Source organism: Nannospalax galili, unplaced genomic scaffold, assembly GCF_000622305.1.
Source record: "Nannospalax galili isolate Female #2095 unplaced genomic scaffold, S.galili_v1.0 scaffold309, whole genome shotgun sequence".
Lineage (NCBI taxonomy): Eukaryota > Metazoa > Chordata > Mammalia > Rodentia > Spalacidae > Nannospalax > Nannospalax galili.
Genome location: NW_008359589.1, coordinates 874,669 through 892,908, shown reverse-complemented (window position 1 = coordinate 892,908; position 18,240 = coordinate 874,669). Strand labels below are relative to the sequence as shown.

Sequence of the window (18,240 nt, the reverse complement as noted above, 5' to 3'; positions counted from 1 at the left end):
AGATCCACCTGCCTCTGCCTCCCAAGTGCTGGGATTAAAGACGTGCCCCACCACGTCCGGCTGGCTTTCTCCTTTTTAATTTAGTCCAGGACCCCAGCCTGTGGAATGGTACCCCCCGTAGTGAGCAAGTCTATAGTCACAGCTATACTCAGAGGCTTGTTTCCTAGGTAATAATAGATTCTCTCAAGTTAACAGTGTTGACCATCACAAGCCCTATTAGCACTGTTTGTTTGGCCCTTTGGCATATTAACTCAGTAAGTCTTCGGTTTTTCTCACCTGTGCACCCACCTTCCCTTATAGTCCCCCACCCAATTTTATATATGTATATATATATATATATATGTGTGTGTGTGTATATATATATATATATATATATATCCCATAGAATGTGTTTAGTAAACACACATGCCCTTTCTGTAAGGGTCAAGAGTGGGGTACAAGGATGGGATGAAGCTCAGGCTTTACTGACTAGTGATTGAGGCACCTGAGAAATCAACATGGAAGTCCCCTTGTACCTTTGTTCCTGTATATTTAATGGACAAGTTTTAAGTAATTTCAGTGTCCCTTTTGGATGCTGTCTCTATCTATACTCTGCCTACCTACTAACAATTGCTGCTATTTTTTCCAATACTAAGTAGAAAGGGGATAGTTAGGTCTAGGTATGGTCTTAGCAAGGGTCATTACCCTTAAGAGACCCAGAAATCTCTGACAAAAACTAAGTGCCTGACATGAATTCTGTACCCGTCCCCCTCAGACTCCAAAATACAAAAGACAGCTTTGATGACTGCTGCAGGGCTAGCTGGCATTGGTGGTTGGCAAGGAGAAGGAGTGAGGATGAAGAGGATGCACTACAATTACAGTTTTACTGGGATCACCTGTGAAGAGACTAGATATGTCTGTTACATACTGATATCTGAAACAGAAACAATAAAGAAGATGGGGCTAGGTTATGGACCGCCAGCTACTCAAAGGCAAAGCCAAACACACTTTTGTCAATACTTGTTTAAGAAAGGAGTGTTTCCAAGCATTTCAGCATTGTGGCCCATGTCCTGGAATTTCCTCTTAGAAAACTATATCTCCTCCCTCCCCACCTGCCAGTAGTATGTATTATATATAGACAGAAAGCATTGCTGCAGCTTTATGATTTGAAAATGAATTTAGCATGTATCAGGAAAGACATAATACAGATATTCCTTATTAGTCTCAAGTTGGAGTCATGTTTGGAGCTGAGAGTGCTCGTAGAGTAAGGGGATAAAAGAAATGGCTCTATTGTGATGCCAATGGAGAATGGGACATAAAGTGAACAGGACATACACTGCAGGTCACTGTAAGCTTGAGAGCAGTCTACTGTTGGCAGACTGTTTCTTGTGAGTGCCAGGTCTCTTATTAGTCAAACATGTAATGTTGTATTCAAGGCAGATCCGGTTGCATCTGGAGTTGCTAAAGTTCCACAGTGATAGTGTTTCCTATTCCTGTACAAGGACTGGGGAGCCAGGAATCTGCCAGGCATAAACCTAATTAGAAATAGTTCTACTCTGACAGAACAGAGTCTATTATCTGTGAGGATGAAGCAACAGAGCTATGAATAGAAGAAATCTGTAGGCCTTTTGTGGGGGGCGCTATACCTTCAACCCTAAAGATACCTTCTTCTTGAAGACTAGTTTGTATTCTGTGATACTGGAAATGGTAAAATCTGATTGACCTTGAATCTTTCTTGGAAGTTGTGATACTTGTATTGTTCTTGGTTGCCATCATTTGACCTTGGAAAGGTACCTTTCTACCACCACTAAAATACCCCACTTCAGAGAGATGCTGAAAAACACTTTATTTATTTATTTACTTATTTACTTACTTATTTATTTATTTATTTATTTATTTATTTATTTGAATGTCTTGCCTGCATTTATGTAAGTGCACCACATGCATGCAATGCCCGGGGAAGCCAGAAGAGTGCATCGGGTCTCCTGGAACTGGAGTTATAGATAGTTGGTTGTTAGCTGCCATGTGGGTGCTAGGAACTGAATCAGGTCCTCTACAAGAACAGCCAATGCTCTTAACTGCTAAGCCATCTCTCCAACCCAGAAAAAACATTTCTGAAATGTTGAGGAAAAGTATAAAAACAAATTCATCTGTCTGGCTTTGAATTCTAGCTTACTGGAATTTAATAGTTTGACTTTTTGAAATTCAGTATTCCTGTTTTAAAATGAGGGTAAGGTAATTCACCTGATTAATCGCTTTGGCTCTTTGTCAGAAGAGAACCCAAATTCTGGCATAATGTCAGCAACAGTAAATTGCTTTATAAATATTCAGCTTTGAATATTATTATGTCTATTATACAACTTTTTCTAATGAATTCAACAGATTCCTGGTTTACAGTGCTTTTCAGTGGTCCAGAAAGAGTTGGTGGAGGTTTTGGGTATACCTGACATCATGTCTAATTTAAACATTAGGTTGTTTTTTTAAGGGCTTTGAATGCTCAGGGTACAGGGAACAAGTAAGATGTGTGCTTAAAAGAACTTCCCAACTGACCATGTTCCTTTATTTTCTTGCAGAGATCCGTGCTCAGCTCACAGAGCAAATGAAATGCCTGGACCAGCAATGTGAGCTCCGAGTGCAGCTGTTGCAGGACCTGCAAGACTTCTTCCGGAAGAAGGCTGAGATTGAAATGGATTACTCTCGCAACCTGGAAAAGCTGGCTGAACGCTTTCTGGCCAAGACACGCAGCACCAAGGACCAACAATTTAAGTAGGGACTTTGTGTCAGTTGCTTTTTTAGAAAGCTTGAATCCAGAGTGTAGAGTGGCAGGGGGCACCCCTTAGATTCAGGTAGATTCATGAGCCTACGGCTTTGAATTAATTGAAAGCCCTCAGAATAAATGATGAGCCATGCTAATGATTTTTATAGTCCTCCTACTGTACCACAAAAGCAATATGTTGGTGGTAGTTATTATTCCTAATTTACAGATGAGAAAAATGAAAGTGGAAAGCTCCGTCTAGGTTTAAAATAGCATTTAAGTTTTAGAACTATTTCATATTTCACATTCTCTGTTAAGGACATACTTAGGATAAATTAAGGTACGGGTATGTTAATTTCTAAGTCTCCGAATTTCTTTGATTAAGATCACATACCAGGAAACAGAGTGTTTTCTCCAGGACTGAAAGAATTACTTTCCCTTTACTAAAGCTGGTACCTGGTATCATTCATTCTCAAATGAATGAAAAATCAACAAATATTTATTCAGAACTAGCTCTATGCTCAGTATTCTGCAAAATGTTGGAAGATGCAAGAGAAGTTTATAGTATATATCTATAAGGGATCATATCTGGTTGGAATGGAAATATTTTGAATACAGGAAATAAAGGATAAAGGAATAATGATCTCATTAAGAGATCATTGGTATAATGTTGATGAAGATCTATAATATTTAAGGAAAGTTTTCATGAAGTAAGTGGAACTTAGGTTAGACTTCAGAGTTAAATTTGTATAGGAGAGAAGGTGAGACAAGGCAGAAATATTCAGTAGTAAGGGAGAGTGAGTAGTGTGAGATCCAGCTTCACTAAAAGGAGGATACTTTTTAAAAACACATTTTTTTTTCCCAATTACAGTCTGTGTGTGTGTGTGTGTGTGTGTGTGTGTGTGTGTGTGTAGTTCAGAGAACAGCTTGACAGAGTTGATTGTCTCTTTCTACCACAGGGGTCCCAGAGACCAAACTCAGGTCAGGTCATCAGGCTCGGCATCAAGCATCCTTGTCCACTGAACCCTCTTACCTCTCCCCGCCTCCACATACATAAATGGCTTTTATTAGTGTATATTAATTATATATAATAATGTGTTTCTCCAGTCAATACCACATTACCCTCTCTTACCCTCTTCCCACTCCTGCTAATCTTCTTCCCAGACAGACCTGAAGGGAAAATTGTTATACATTCATCCAACTAATACTCATTAGACATTCCTTGAACTCCTTTATAGTGCCTTGGGATATGGCGAAGAACAAGCACTACTTTTCCACATGGCACTTAGAATAGAATGAGGAAGTGGTCGGTTCACATATTACTGTCAGGTAATTTGAATTTAGAGTGAGTACTGTGGATGTACAGTATATGGTATAAGGACCTAGAAAGGGGGGACTTTTCTCTGTCCTTTGACCATCACTTTATGGTTGGTTTATTCCAGTCTATTTCTATCCAGTCTTATCCTTAGTAATAACCCACTTACTTAACTCCCTTTCAATACCTACTAGCTACTGTGCTCTGTGTTGGTTCCTATGGGACATAAGATAAGTTTTGGAATTCTTGGCTAACAAGGAAAATACATATGTAAATATATACTGTATATGTAAACAGTATAATGTTTACATATAAAGAACTTTAATAGTGATAGCAGAAAACAAATATTTTCAAAAGAAGTGGAAAATAAGGTTAAGTAGAATGGATCCCAAAGAATGATACTTTAACACCCAGCATAGAAGCTAGAATTTGATGAGGTGTGTAGTAATGAGCCCTTTAGGATATTGTATTAAGACAGATCTGAGGAAAAATGTAGGCAAAGAGTAAATCTTTTTTTAATGTCAGAGAAAGGTAGATGGAGGTTTTGGGGGTAGGGCGTATAGAATTTGGATAGCCCAAAAAGACCAGAAGGAATATATTTGTGTTAGTCATCTTTCTGTTACTGTAAACAGATACCTGAAATAAATAACCTGTAAGAAGAAAACGTTTATTTTGCTCCATGGTTCCAGAGCTTTGAAGTCCATTGTTATTTGATCATGTTTTGGGGGGGGTCTGTGACAACATAGTACAATAGCAAGAGCACATGGAGTAGGAAGCCTGGTCCCTATAAACAAAGAGGAAGGGGTTAGGAGTTCCTCAACAACCTAGCTTCTTTCAGTAGGTTACTCCTCCTAAAAGTTCCACTATTGCCCAAGTACCACAGGCTATAGAACAAGCCTTTAACACATGGGCCTCTGGAGGACATTTCACTCTCATACCATAGCAGTATTCAAGATGTATTTGAAAATTAAAGAGGCTTACATAGCTAATTGGCTAAAAAGAATTTTTAAAAATTTTTTATTTTGTTTTATGTGTATGTGTGTATTGCCTACATGTAGGTAAGTGCACACATGTCGTGCAATACCTGTGGAGGACAGAAGAGGCTGTCGGATCCCCTGGACCTGGAGTTTATGGACAGTTGTTAGTTGCCATGTGGGTGCCACCATGCCTGACTAAGGGGAGGGCTTTATGAAGATGAAGTTCAGTGTATAGGAATGGAAAAATGAAACTGCCAATGCTAGGTATTGATCCTAAAAGTTCAGTAGAATTGAGGCAATGCAAGACATTGTAGAAAGGTAAAAAGGTGGGGCAAGAAGCATTTTAGTTAGAAAATAGTGTTACTAAAGGCCTGGAAGTGAGAAAAGTAAAGTTGGTGGATAACTTACCTGATTTACTGAAGAACATGAATTTTAAATATGATACTGAATAAACCTGGAAAAGTTGATCCAGCCAGAAGATTCCAGAGGTTTTATGAATACTGGCTGATAGGGTTTAGGTTTTGTTCTATAAACATGGAGGGACCATTTTCAATTTCTGAGCAAGGACCATAATTATGGCTGTGCTTTAGAAAGACTGAAGGAGAAGACCTGGTAGGGAGTTATAATAATTCAGTAGTGAAGGTGATATAAAGTCATGCCCTTGGAAATAGAAAAGATGGGGCCAGATGTGAAGACAAGAATCAACTAAGTCAAACAAGCTGTGCCAGAGAGAGGGCTTTCAGTTTGCTGAGTCTCTGAAGTGAGAAGTGTACTGTATTTTCATTCAGCCAGCAAACTGTAGCCTCAGTTTTGCTGACTCTATGGCTAGTCCCAGAATAGTTCATTCTCTGCCCAGTGCATCTCAGCAGGCACTTGTCACTTCCCCCAGAGCTGTAGCAGCTGTTGGCCCAGTAATGCCATGAATTTGTCTCCCTGTGCTGCCAGGACAGCTGCCAGCAGCAGCTCTGGATAGATTCTTCTTTGGGTTGTGGAAACTATTCAACTTGGGATACGGCAGGTTGTCCAGGACTGAAGGCAGTCCACATGGATTCAGCCCACCCTTTCCCAGGCCAGTCTCACTCTGGCTCCATTTCGGCCATTCATCGTGGGTTAAGTTGGGTGTTTTGTTACTTTTTTGTTGTTGGTGGTGGTCTTTTTGAGATGGTCTCCCTATAGCCCCAGCTGGCCTGGCACTTACTTTGTAGACCAGGGTACGCCCAGCTCTTTGTTACTTTTTTTTTTTTTTTTTGGTCTTTTTGAGACAGGGTCTCCCTGTAGCCCCAGCTGTCCTGGAACTCACTATGTAGACCAGGCTGGCCTTGAACTCACAAAGATCTGCCTGCCTCTGCCTCCGAGTGCTGGGATTAAAGGCGTGCTCCACCACACCCGGCTTCTTTGTTACATTTTTAAGTGGCCGCATTTAGGGGCAAATGTTGCTGAACTGCTTTTTGTATCTTCTCTTGGACAAATTTTTCCCCTGGAGGCCATTATACTGTCACTCCGGCTTTGTGGCATTGCTTTGTTCCTGTTTACCTTTTGTCTCTTGCCACACTGCTCAGTGTAGATAACCTCATTAAAGCCCATACAGTTGACTCTGTTGCAAAATCTGACCTTGTTGTCTCATCTCTCTGCTCTAGACAAAGAGTGAGAGATGCTATAAACAAGAGTGATTATTCTGTTCTACCTTCTGCTTTAAGTAGATAATATGGCTTCCCTGGGTCTTAACACCTAGAATTCCGTCAGCCTTGTTTGATTAAAAGCAGAGATAAAAAAAATTATGTGAGGATAGGAAGCCTTCCTATTGAAGATGTTCTTACATTTTCTTTGGCTCTTTGAAGGGATGAATGTAATTGTACTCCTATTTGTTGATGAGCCTTTGATTGTCTCTTTAAGTGGAATTTGTGTTAATATTACTCCATAGGATTCTAATTAATAATGTGCTGGCTTTTCTTTTCTTTCACAGAGGCTTGTTGTAAATTACTTTTCAGTTCACTTGGTTTTGATCTGATTGATTGATTGATTGACTGATTGATTGATTGATTGATTGATTGATTGATTGATTGATTGTCTCTTTGAGACAGGGTCTCCCTGTAGCCTCAGCTGGCCTGGAACTCTCTACAAAACAGTCTGACTTCAATCTCACAGAGGGTCCACCTGCCTCTGCCTCCTAAGTGCTAGGATTAAAGGTGTGCACCGCCACCCCCAGCTTTGTTTTATTTTGAGGTAGCACCTCTTTGTCTATGGCATGTTAGAGGAACTCTGCTTTATTGTCCTGCTGTTTTTCTTGCACAGACTTTATGCTGGTTTATAACCAGTTGACAATATCTTTTCTTTCTCTAGCTTTTCCTTAATAAATATTTTTGAACATTTTAAAGATTGTTATAGGCTCTTAGAGGAGGGAGTCCAAGAAATAGAAGGGACTTGGTTGAAGATCAGGCATTTAGCTAGAATCTGGACATGAAGAATAAGACAATGTCCTACTTTCACTAACATTAAATTAGCAGTGCATGAAAGTGTACACATGAGATGGCTTAGTGATTAAGAGCACTGGCTGCTCATGCAGAGGACCTAGGTTCAAGTCCCTACATCCACATGGCAGCTAACAACTGTCCTAACTCCATCAGGGAATCCAACACCCTCTTCTGACCTTCATGGGCATTGCATGACTTGGGTGTAGGTACTTACATACATGCAGGCAATACACTCAGACACATAATTTTTTTTTTTTTTTTTTTTCTTTTTAAAGCAGGGTCTCCTTGTAGGCCCAGCTGTCCTGGAACTCACTATGTAGACCAAGCTGGCCTTGAACTCACAGAGATTCACCTGCCTCTGCCTCCTGAGTGCTGGGATTAAAGGCGTGCACCACCATGCCCAGCATCATACACATAAAAATTTTTTTTTTTCAATTCAAAAATTTGTAAAAGAAAGAGTTGCCAAATAGCCAAGCAAGATCTTGGACATCTTCTATCACAACATATAAAAATTTTTTAAATAAATAAAATATATTTTTAAGTGTACACATGAAAATTAACTCTGCTTATTTAGTTGCTGTGTGTTGTGGTATTTTTGAGAAGGATTTAAGAGAACCTGGCTTAGGTATCTCAAGAATATGGTAGACATTCAATTTTCAGTACTCCCTTCAATGGGAGATTAAGTATACAATTAAGAACCATTCTTGTAGAGTCCATGTTCTTGATCTTAAGCCCAGTATATGCATGTGTGCAGTCTCTGTAGGTACAGTACCTTCTGCTAATGGATTCATTTTCTGGAGTCAAGCTCAAAGTTGTTTACTACTCTCACAAAATAGTATTGTGTTGAAAAGCAGGGTATTAAAGCTATGGTTGCAAGTGAGAAAAAGGTAGAGGACTAGAGAAAAGAAACTCTTTCAATATGGTGTGACTTTAAGGAGGGAAGTAACAGGAAATATGAAGTTGCTAGAAGGGAGAGCTCCCTGACTTGGGGGGCTAGCCCATCGTTCATTCATTGATTTTTTAATACATTTGGGAGTTGTGTGCTTCCTCTGGGCAACTTTTGGCCAGATATTGAATCTGGTGTCAAGTAACGGTTGGCCTCTCTTCCCTGTGGCTCAGGTTACTTTTATTGAGAAATTAGTAGAAGGTTTCTTGGTCTGTTTTCTACTGACCCAGTCCATATAAGAACCTTGGGTGATGGTTGGCCCTTTTAAAAGAAGGTGTTGGGAGGACTCCTCACACAAGGACAAAGCAGGATGAAAGAGTTATAAGAAGGCAGTTTGAACATCAGTAAAACAAGGTTGTGGCCAGTCTTTGGAACTGAGAAAGAATTCTGTGAAAAGCTCATTGGGAACCTTGGTGATTTAGTAGGGAAAAACAAACAAAATAACTCAGAGCTTTAAACCAGACAAACTTGGGTCTAAGTCCAATCTCTTCCACTCATAGCTATGTGATCTTGAAGCCTGTTCCCTCATCTGTGAAGTGTGGAGAGTAATGCCTGGAAGGGCTGTTGTATGGATTAGATATAATGTGTATAAAGCACTAGGCTAGCACCTACAACTTAGTATGACTCTCAATAAAAGGCAGCTGATATAATTATCATCATCATAGGAAGAGTATAGCATGATAGTTAAGGTCACAGATTATAGGAAATAGGTTTCCTGCGTTTTCAGTCCTGGATTTCCGTACTTATTGTGTGACTTTATTATATTTTAATTAATGAACTAATTAATCAATTTTGAATTCTGAGATAGGATTATGTTCTGTAGCTTACCCTAGTCTTGAACTCACTGTTTAGTCCAATCTAGCCTGGAACTACAGTGACTCTCCTGGCTCTTCCTCTGAGTGCTGGGATTTCAGGCCTGTGTCACTATACCTAGTGATATAACCTTAAATGAAAATTCTTAGTCACCTCAGATTCTTCAGCTGCAAAATGATAATAGTAGTATTTACCTTTCAGAGTTGTTATCCTGATTAAGTGGATTAATATTCATGAAGACCTTAAGATAGTGCTTGACACATAATGGCAACTCATCCTCAGGAGCATAGCTGAACTAGGCAAAACATTACATTCACTAGTTATTTCCTATACAGACTTAGCTATTCCTAAGCCTTACTAGATAATATATCATGTCAGTTACCATCTTCTTCAAAGTCTCCTGTGGGCCCTCACCAATGACAAACTCAACCTCTCTTCTGATTATTATGGCATGCCTATGTTGAATGGGACAGATGCAGTTATGTGACTATATAATGGTATGATCCGTTCATATAAAAACTTAGCAGTTGTATGTTTTGTGTTCAAACTGTTGGGGTTTCTATAAAGTTATAAGGGAGATTTTACTTGGCAGAAGAAGGCTAGTTCTGTTCATCTCAGCCATGAACATAACGGAATATAGTTTACTGGTCTCAGGATGCCAAACAGAAGCTCCCAAGCTTCTACTTAAATGACTTTATATTGTCTTTCTTGAGTAGGGAATGATAGAGGACAGGTCAACAGCAAAACATGCTTTTATGAGCATTTGGGAGAATGCTGGGGACTCCTCAGAGCTTCCTGTACCTCCTAGGATCTGGCACTGTAGTGTCAGCAGACTGTATCTCAAGCTTTCAACTCCTCAAACTGTCGGCATGCCCTTGACAACAGGCTGATTATGCAGTGTACAGGTGTCTCTGACAGGTTTCCCTGGAACACAAAGCATACTGAATGGACTCTGAATAGAGAGTGAGGGGCACCCAGAAAAGCAGGTGATTCAAAGGTGATTTGATTTCCTGCCCTCCTCTTCCTTGTGCTTCCTCCTTTGTGTATGGTCTGAGTTTGTAAGCTCCTTCTTTGCTTGGATGGAAGTGTGTGCTCTTCCCCACCACACAGAACTGCACAACATATGTGGATAGGTACACAGCATAGATTCTTTCATTAGTACTTTCCAAAGTTATAGCATAGAGATTTCTGGGATGTGCTCTTTTCTAGGATTTTTTTTTTCCTGAGTCAAAGTATTACTGGGGGGTAGCTTAGGCTGGTTTCGAACTCAAGATCCTCCTGCCTCAGCTACCTGGATTACAGGCATGTACCACCACATGAACTTTTCTTGAATTCTAAGCTTATTTTTGTACCTTCTCAGTATTGGTTTTGCCAGGTCCCCATTACATCATTAACTGAAAATTGGTCAAGATAGTATGACTTGGGGCTGGAGAAATGGCTCAGCAGTTAACAGCACAGGTTCAGGTTCCAGCACCCACAGGGTGGCTAACAGCTGTCCATAACAACACTTCCAGAGGATCCAATGCCCTCTTCTGACCTCTGTGGGCATTATACAACACAGGTGCACTTACATACATCCAGACAATACACTCATACACAGAAAAATAATAAGATTAAAAAATGCTATGACCTAAAGAAATTTTAATGTTACCCCTCCCTCCTTTCTCTTTTTGTGCTATTAAGGGTCTAACCCAGGGTCTTAATATGCTAAGCAGGTACTCTACCTCAGAACTACAGCCCCATCCCTGAGTGTTGCCTTTTCTTTATCCCTGTCACCCAAATTCCAAGCACACATACTAAGTTTTCAACCAGGTGAGATGAGTGTTTATGAACCTTATACTTCACAACATAGGAAATCTCTAATGGAAAAATATAGATACAGTATATCTTTAGTAAGTAAATTAAAAAAAATACTTTAGCAAGGTTCTCATCTTTAACCAAATGAAGAAAGATGATATTTCCAGATGTGAGCAAGTTTTTGTGCCACTCTATTTAGTCAGAAACAACTGGTTTGAAAATCTTTGATAAAATCCCTTATTTTGGAAGCTAAGGATATCTTCTATTGTTATTGATTCCAGAAAACAAGTCATTTTTGGCCATTTTGTGCAATTCTTTAGAAAAATAAGCAAATACCAATCCTAGTATGTTTGTTCATTAAGAAAACATTTCTGAACATTTATTCTATACCAAGGGCCACTTTAAGAGTTTAATATACTCAGAAGAATAAACTGACATTCTAATTCATTGAGTTTATCACTGAACATGAAACCATTTAAGTATGTATACATACACTTTTGTGTTTTGATAAGCCATGGAGTTAAAATTGAGAAGGTAGGATTGTTGTGAGACGTTTTAGACACTTGCATTGTACGTGATTCAATAATAAGCACTTGGTTTCATTCTTATCACCAATGGTCACCGAAAGGCTCTGCACAGGTTCTGAGGGCATGGAGGAAATCAACTTTCCTGATTTAGGAGGCTCATGGTATCATATGGAACACAGAGGCATATGTGAAAAAGATAACCAAGTAAAATATATTTGTTGCCAGAGGAGAGATGAGGAAAATGCAATCTTTGACAAATTTATTTTGACATTTTATAATTACAGAAAAATTTTAAGAACAGTACAAAAAATTACCATATACTATTTTACCCAGATTGCCTGAAAGTGTTGACATATTACTACATTGGCTTTTTCTATTTCTTTCTCTTTCTATGTACATCTTGCAGGTGTAAATACTTTGTTTTTTGAAATATTTGAGAGTAGTTGCAGACATGGTACCTTTTTATCCCTACAAACATCAGTGCGTGCTTGCTAAAACTGGAGGTGTTTACTTACATAATTACAGTGTAGTTGTCAATCAGGACATGAAGATTGCTATGATACTACTTAGTCATCCAGATTTTACCAATTGTTTTTTAAAAAAATGTCTTTTTGGCATAAGAAATTCAAGATTGTGCAGTTCATTGAGTTTTGTTATCTCTCTCTCTCTCTCTCTTTTTTTTTTTTTTTTTTTTTTTGAGACAGCTTTCATTATGCAGTCCTGGCTGGTATGGAATTTGCAGTATAGATCAGTCTGGCCTAGAACTCTCAGATCGGCCTGCCTTTGCTTCCTGAGTGATGAAATTAAAGGTATTCTGTCTTAGTTTGTTTCTCCATTGCTGTAACAAAACACTCTGACCACTACCAACTTAGGGAGGAAAGGGTTTATTTGTCTTACATCTCCCAGGTCACAGTTCATCAGGGAGCCCAAGGAAGGAACTCAGGGCAGAAACCTGGAGTCAGGAGCTGGAGCACAGGCCATGGAGAATCACTGCTTATTGGCTTGCTCCTTGGCCCTGCTCAGCCTGCCTTCGTACGCAACACTGGCCCACCTGCCCAGAGGTGGCACCACCGACAGTGGGCTGGGCCCTCCCACATCGCTCATCAAGAAGATGCCCCACAGACATGGCCACAGGCCAGTCCAATAGAGGCAATTCCCCAGCTGAGGCTCCTTCAACCCAGGTGCATCAAGTTGACACTAAAGCTACCCAGCATGCATACCCTTTGGGAGTTGTCTTTTTAAGAGTCCTTTACTGTGGAATAATTTCAGGTCTTTTTATTTTATTACATTGACTTTTTTTTTGGAACATTCAGCCAAAAAATATTACTTAATATTTATAATATTCTGATAATACTTTATAATTTGACTCAGGTTTCCAGCCCTTGGTAGGAATGTAGTAGAGGTAATGTCATGTTTTTCTCAGTGAATCGTATTAGGAGTCACTTGCTGGTAATTTGCTCCATTACTGATAGTTTGGTTAAAATAGTATCTATGATAGTTTATTTAAAATAGTACTGTCAAGTTTCTAATATAACTATTAATGTTATTCTGTTCTGTGCTTTTTAATTAAAGGACATGTTGTGGAGTCATATCTTAAGTCTTTGTATAAATGCCAGATTCTCTGTTTCAGTACTCTCTATTTGTTCATCCATTGATAATTCCTGCTTGAATCTGTTGTGATGATGACAATAATGATGATGGTCACCAAAAAGTCCTTTTTTCAATTTCTATCATTCCTTTTATACTTGTCAGGTATAATTTTATAGAAGGAAGAGATTTTCCACCACTCTTATCTTTTGTTCTGTTTGTTTGTTTGGTCTTTTTGAGATAGGGTACCCTGAAGCTCCAGCTGGCCTGGAACTCACTATGTAGACCAGGCTGGCCTTGAACTTACAGAAATCCACCTGCCTCTGCCTCCCAAGTGCTGGGATCAAAGGCATGCACCACCATGCCCAGCCTGTTTATAATTATCTTTATTTATCTTGATGTTCATGTTGTTTAATTTGGCTAGTGGAGTTCTATCAGACAGATTCTGTGTCTTATGGCATGTCTTCATATCATTCCTTTGAGTACTTTCTTACTCTAAAACAAGATGGTTCAGACTCAATTAAACTTACCTTACTTCAGCTCTAGAGAGTCATTTCTTTAGAGAATCCTAGCTGCTTTTAGTTTGGAATTAAATGTAGAAACAATGAATGCTAAGTGTGCTGTTTGTTACCCAAATGTAACTGTTTATGGTCTCCATTGTAGAGATAGTACATAGGTGTAGGTAAACCCACACCGTGTACTCTGACTCTTTCTCCAGCAGTATTTGGGTGCTCCTCTACTTAACGATAGGATTACATTTTGATAAATCCATGATAAGTTGAAGATGCATTTAATACACCAAACATAACTTAGCACCACAGCACACTTTGGAGTATTGGTTATTATTACATTTGTTGTCTCAAGGGAGCCACTGCCCAGAATCATCGCATATAACTAGTTAGGAAAAGATTAAAATCTAAAATGTGGAGTACAATTTCTACCAAATGCTTATTGCTTCCACACCATTGTGAAGTAAGAGAGCCATCATTAATTCAGACAATCTTTGCTTATCTATACTAAAGCCATCACTAATTTAGACAACCTCTGCTTGTCTATACTAAAATGTTTCCCCTTTCCATATTTGCAGTACTGTTCTCTGAACAGTGAGGAATCTGGTCCTATGATCCATAGTATATTTAATTAGTTGTGCAATCCTAGACTGTACAGAATGTAGTTTCAGAATTGCTAACTCATGCCTCTGGAAAAAAATGACTCAATTTTAGTACTGGCTTACAGTATTAAAGTTTTTGTTTCTAGCCTAGAGGGCCAAAACAGTGTTCAAAAGTTGTTCATTAGTTCTTTCTCAAACCTCAGATTTTCACTGTGGTTATATTATTTGTTTGAATACAGTTTAGTTTATTGATTTCTGTTTATATTTAATTTTTCCTCTCCAGGCTGGGAGCTTGATTAGCATTCTCACTGCCAGATCTTTCTCTTGACTAGAGGTTGAGAAGCCCAAGGAAGAGCCATAAACACGATTATCTATTGATTGTGTCAGAGTATTAGCATAAATCATGATGGGGTCATAAGTCAGACAATGAATGTACTCAAAACTGTGAACATGTCTCTCTCTTCCTGGGTCAGTGGTGACTTGAGCAAGCCATTCTGTGGATGTGGATCCTTGCCAGTTTCTCCTAAGATGACTCTGCTCACATTCTTTCTACCATTGTGGGCAGTCACCTCTCTTGCATTTAGGGAACCAAAATTCCAGTTTTATCTCAGGTCCTTGCCATGATTATATAGACCATTTACCAGCCACTCATGTCATATGCTTCATGTAGGGCCTTTAGCAATCTTGATCTAGTCCAGGACACTGCTCATAGATACCCAAACTTGCAGAACTTTAGCCCTGGTTACTGGACTGTTAACCAGCTCCCTGTCCTAATGACCCTGGAATTTCTCCTTGTTAGCTTTCTATACTCAGGTGTTTCAACTTCACTAGCAACTCTTGCACAAATTCTGACCTGATTCTCTTCCTTCTCTCTGAGGATGGCTTCTGGATTCCCCTTCCTCTGACCTACTCGCCCCTCATTCTCCATCTCGCACACACTTTATTTTACTTCTCTTTCACCCAGATTTACATAACCTGGTTGGTGCTGCTGTTTCCAGTTGTTCTAAATCTTGCCAACAACCTACATTCAAAATTAGGTGGGCCCTAGATGCCGTGCCAGTTTCTACAGCATGAAAACAAATGGCTGAAAAGCATCAGGAAATGTAGAATACTTTGGAGTTTGGTTCGCTCTTTTTACAGGTACTTCCGCCTCCATTTTCCTCTGCCTCGTCTCTCATTGCTCCTATTGCTTTGCATTACTTCTTTTTTTGCCTCCCTTAGTAAAGGCTAGTTTCTAAAACTTTCACTCTCATTTGTACTCTCAGTATGTGTTGACAGATTTAAACCATTGATATGATACTGTTGATAACCAAGCTGGAGTTGCTGGTATTTTTCTGATTGTCAATGCTGTTTTTGAATCTTCTATCTAGGACTAAGACATTTATGAGTTTCTGGTCTCATAAGGAGGTGAGGTTTACCTTTTATCAGTGGTCAAGAAGCCATCTATTTAGGAACAAAGCAGGTGTTCTACTGATTTTATCCATATGGGTGCAAAAAAGGAGCCAGTTCCACTGCCTACCTTGCCTACCTTTCCTTGTCTGCCATGGAAGGTAGCAAGTGTAGCCCTTAGGATACAGTGACATTATGCCCACATCATTATTTTTAGAATCCTCATTCTTGGAATTTGCCAGCCACTTACTTCCCATGTTCTTTAGAACATCATTCAACTCATCATTTCTAGACACTGTAAATACAAGAAGAAAATCAACATGGTAGGACCATTTATTGTGCAGGTGCACAACAAAGACAGTGGCTGCTGGTAGAGAGTATCACAAGGAAGATACTGATACAATGCAGTGATTTCCAGGTACCCACTATGACCAGAGTACTAAACACTTGTAGGAATTTTCCTGAAAAGAGTCCTCAGGGAATGAGATTCCAGAAGTTTAGGGACCCTGGACTCATATGAAAATTAGGAGGTTTATATAGATATATCTTTCCCCTAATTTCTCTCCCCCCACCCATTTCCTTTTCATGTATGTATATGTGTGTGTGTCTGTCCGTGTGTCTGTGTGTGTCTTTGTCTGTGTGTGTGTGTGTGTGTGTGTACGGTGTATATGGGATGAGAAGTACACTCCCATGCATGAACACACGGATGCCAGAGGTCACTGTCAGGTGTCTTTCTCTGTCATTCATCACCTGATATTTTTGAGACAGGTCTCTCACTGAACCAAGAGCTTGCCCTTTGGTGAGACTGGCTGGCCAAACAAGCTCTCAGGATCCACTTGTCTGCATCCCCCAGTGCTGGAGTTATAGGTGCATACCACCATGCCCAACTTTGATGTGGGTCCCGGGGATCCAGATTCAGTTTCCCATGCTTGTACAGCAAGTGCTTTTTACACATTGAGCATCTTCTAAGTGCCCTCCCCTCCAATTTCTTTTCTTTCTCCCTTGTCTCTCCTCTTCTGTCTTGGAAGGAAATACTTGGAAGAGAACCTTCAGATTCTCAAAAGGATATGGGGTATCTAATCATCTCCCAGAATTTAAGACCATTGCCCTAGACTTTAAAATGGTTTAGAACATCAAGAATATGTGTTGTGAGCTGGAACACGCATGTATACTCATGTGCATACACATGTATGCCAGCCATAGTTGTGCACAACACACTTGAGAGGCTGAGGCAGGAGGAACATGTATTCTAGGCTAGCCTGTGCTACACAGTGAGACTCTGACTAAAACAAAAACCAGAGATAAGAAAAATATAAAGCAATATACATATTAAGTAACTAAGAGCATCATTTTCACAAAACAAAGATAAATTTTGCTGTATATGATATATACTGATATTTTCTACTGTATTTTGTTATTCTGTTTTATTGTTCTCTAGGTTTGGGGGCTGGGGAGGAGAATGTTAGTTTTAAATTGGTGATTTTTTAGCTCCATTAATGACTTACATCCCATAGTTTGGAAAACATTGCTATAATCATTAGTTCTAAAGTTTTTTTTTGTTGTTGTTGTTGTTTTTGCTGTGTGTAAAGTTGCTTGGAATGCTTATTTAAAAGGCAGGTTCCTGAGCATGACTTCAGGTCACAGCTTCAACAAGCACCACAGGTGATTCTGATGCAAAGTGATTTGGAGGTCACTTAGAGAAACTGCCCTACTAGAAACTTAGGAGTCTGCCTATGATTTCAGGTCACATACTTGCCTGGAAATACTTGCTAGGTGACCGTTCAAATTCAGATTGAGAATCTTATATTTCAGAATGGCTCAGATCATCCACACAGCCTCCTGGACCTTTCCCTGCTTCAGTAGTTTTCTTTTTATAATGTCTTTTATGGTTCTTATACAGTAGAAAACATTTTAACTGAGGCCACAGAATAGAGAGTTAAGGAACTGAAAGGTCCTTTTACAGAGTGGCCGGGTATAGCACAACCCTCCAAGGGATGCCCAGAGCCAGTCCCAAATTAGAATGGGTGAGATTCAAAACTCTGTTTTCTCTTCACTTGCCTTTCATGTATAACCACATGCAGTGTGTCAACATGTTTTCTGGCGCCACTAGCCACCAGCAGCTTTGCTCCCTCTGGTTCATGGACCCTTGGTATTCCTGTTATGTGTTGTCTTAGAATAACTCTGTGCTCTGGGGATCTAAACATTGTCCATTGACTCTTTCAGCACCAGGTCTTTGTAGACAATAGGAATTTCTGGTTGAAATATAGCAGCCAGCACAGTGAAAAAAGAAAATGGTCACTAGTGAAGAGACATGGATGCTTGTCTTACACCACCACTGTTCATGTAGCCTCATCATTCCTGAGTTTCATTTTCCTCCTGTAGAAAATGATGAGTTTGGTCTATGCTCTGGAACATCTGCTTCTGAAATTCCATGGTTCTATTTTTTTGTACCTTCTGACTTTTCACACTTTAGTAATTTTCCCTTTCAAGTCTCAGCAAGGTTGGCACAACAGGTTCACTGGGTTGGGGGAATTTCCAGAGAGCCAGATGATAAGTTAATAGCAGCAAAACAT

General features: G+C 39.5%; 1 protein-coding gene across 6 annotated transcripts in view; it reads left to right on the top strand.

The window, feature by feature from the left end:
* Positions 1-18,240, top strand: part of Srgap2 (SLIT-ROBO Rho GTPase activating protein 2) — a 300,084-nt gene that overhangs the window by 112,705 nt on the left and 169,139 nt on the right. For all 6 annotated transcript variants that reach the window (XM_008823296.3, XM_008823295.3, XM_017795653.2 and 3 more), the window contains exon 3: positions 2,553-2,745. In XM_008823296.3, the coding sequence (XP_008821518.1) occupies positions 2,553-2,745 (193 nt within the window). The remainder of the gene's footprint in view (positions 1-2,552; positions 2,746-18,240) is intronic.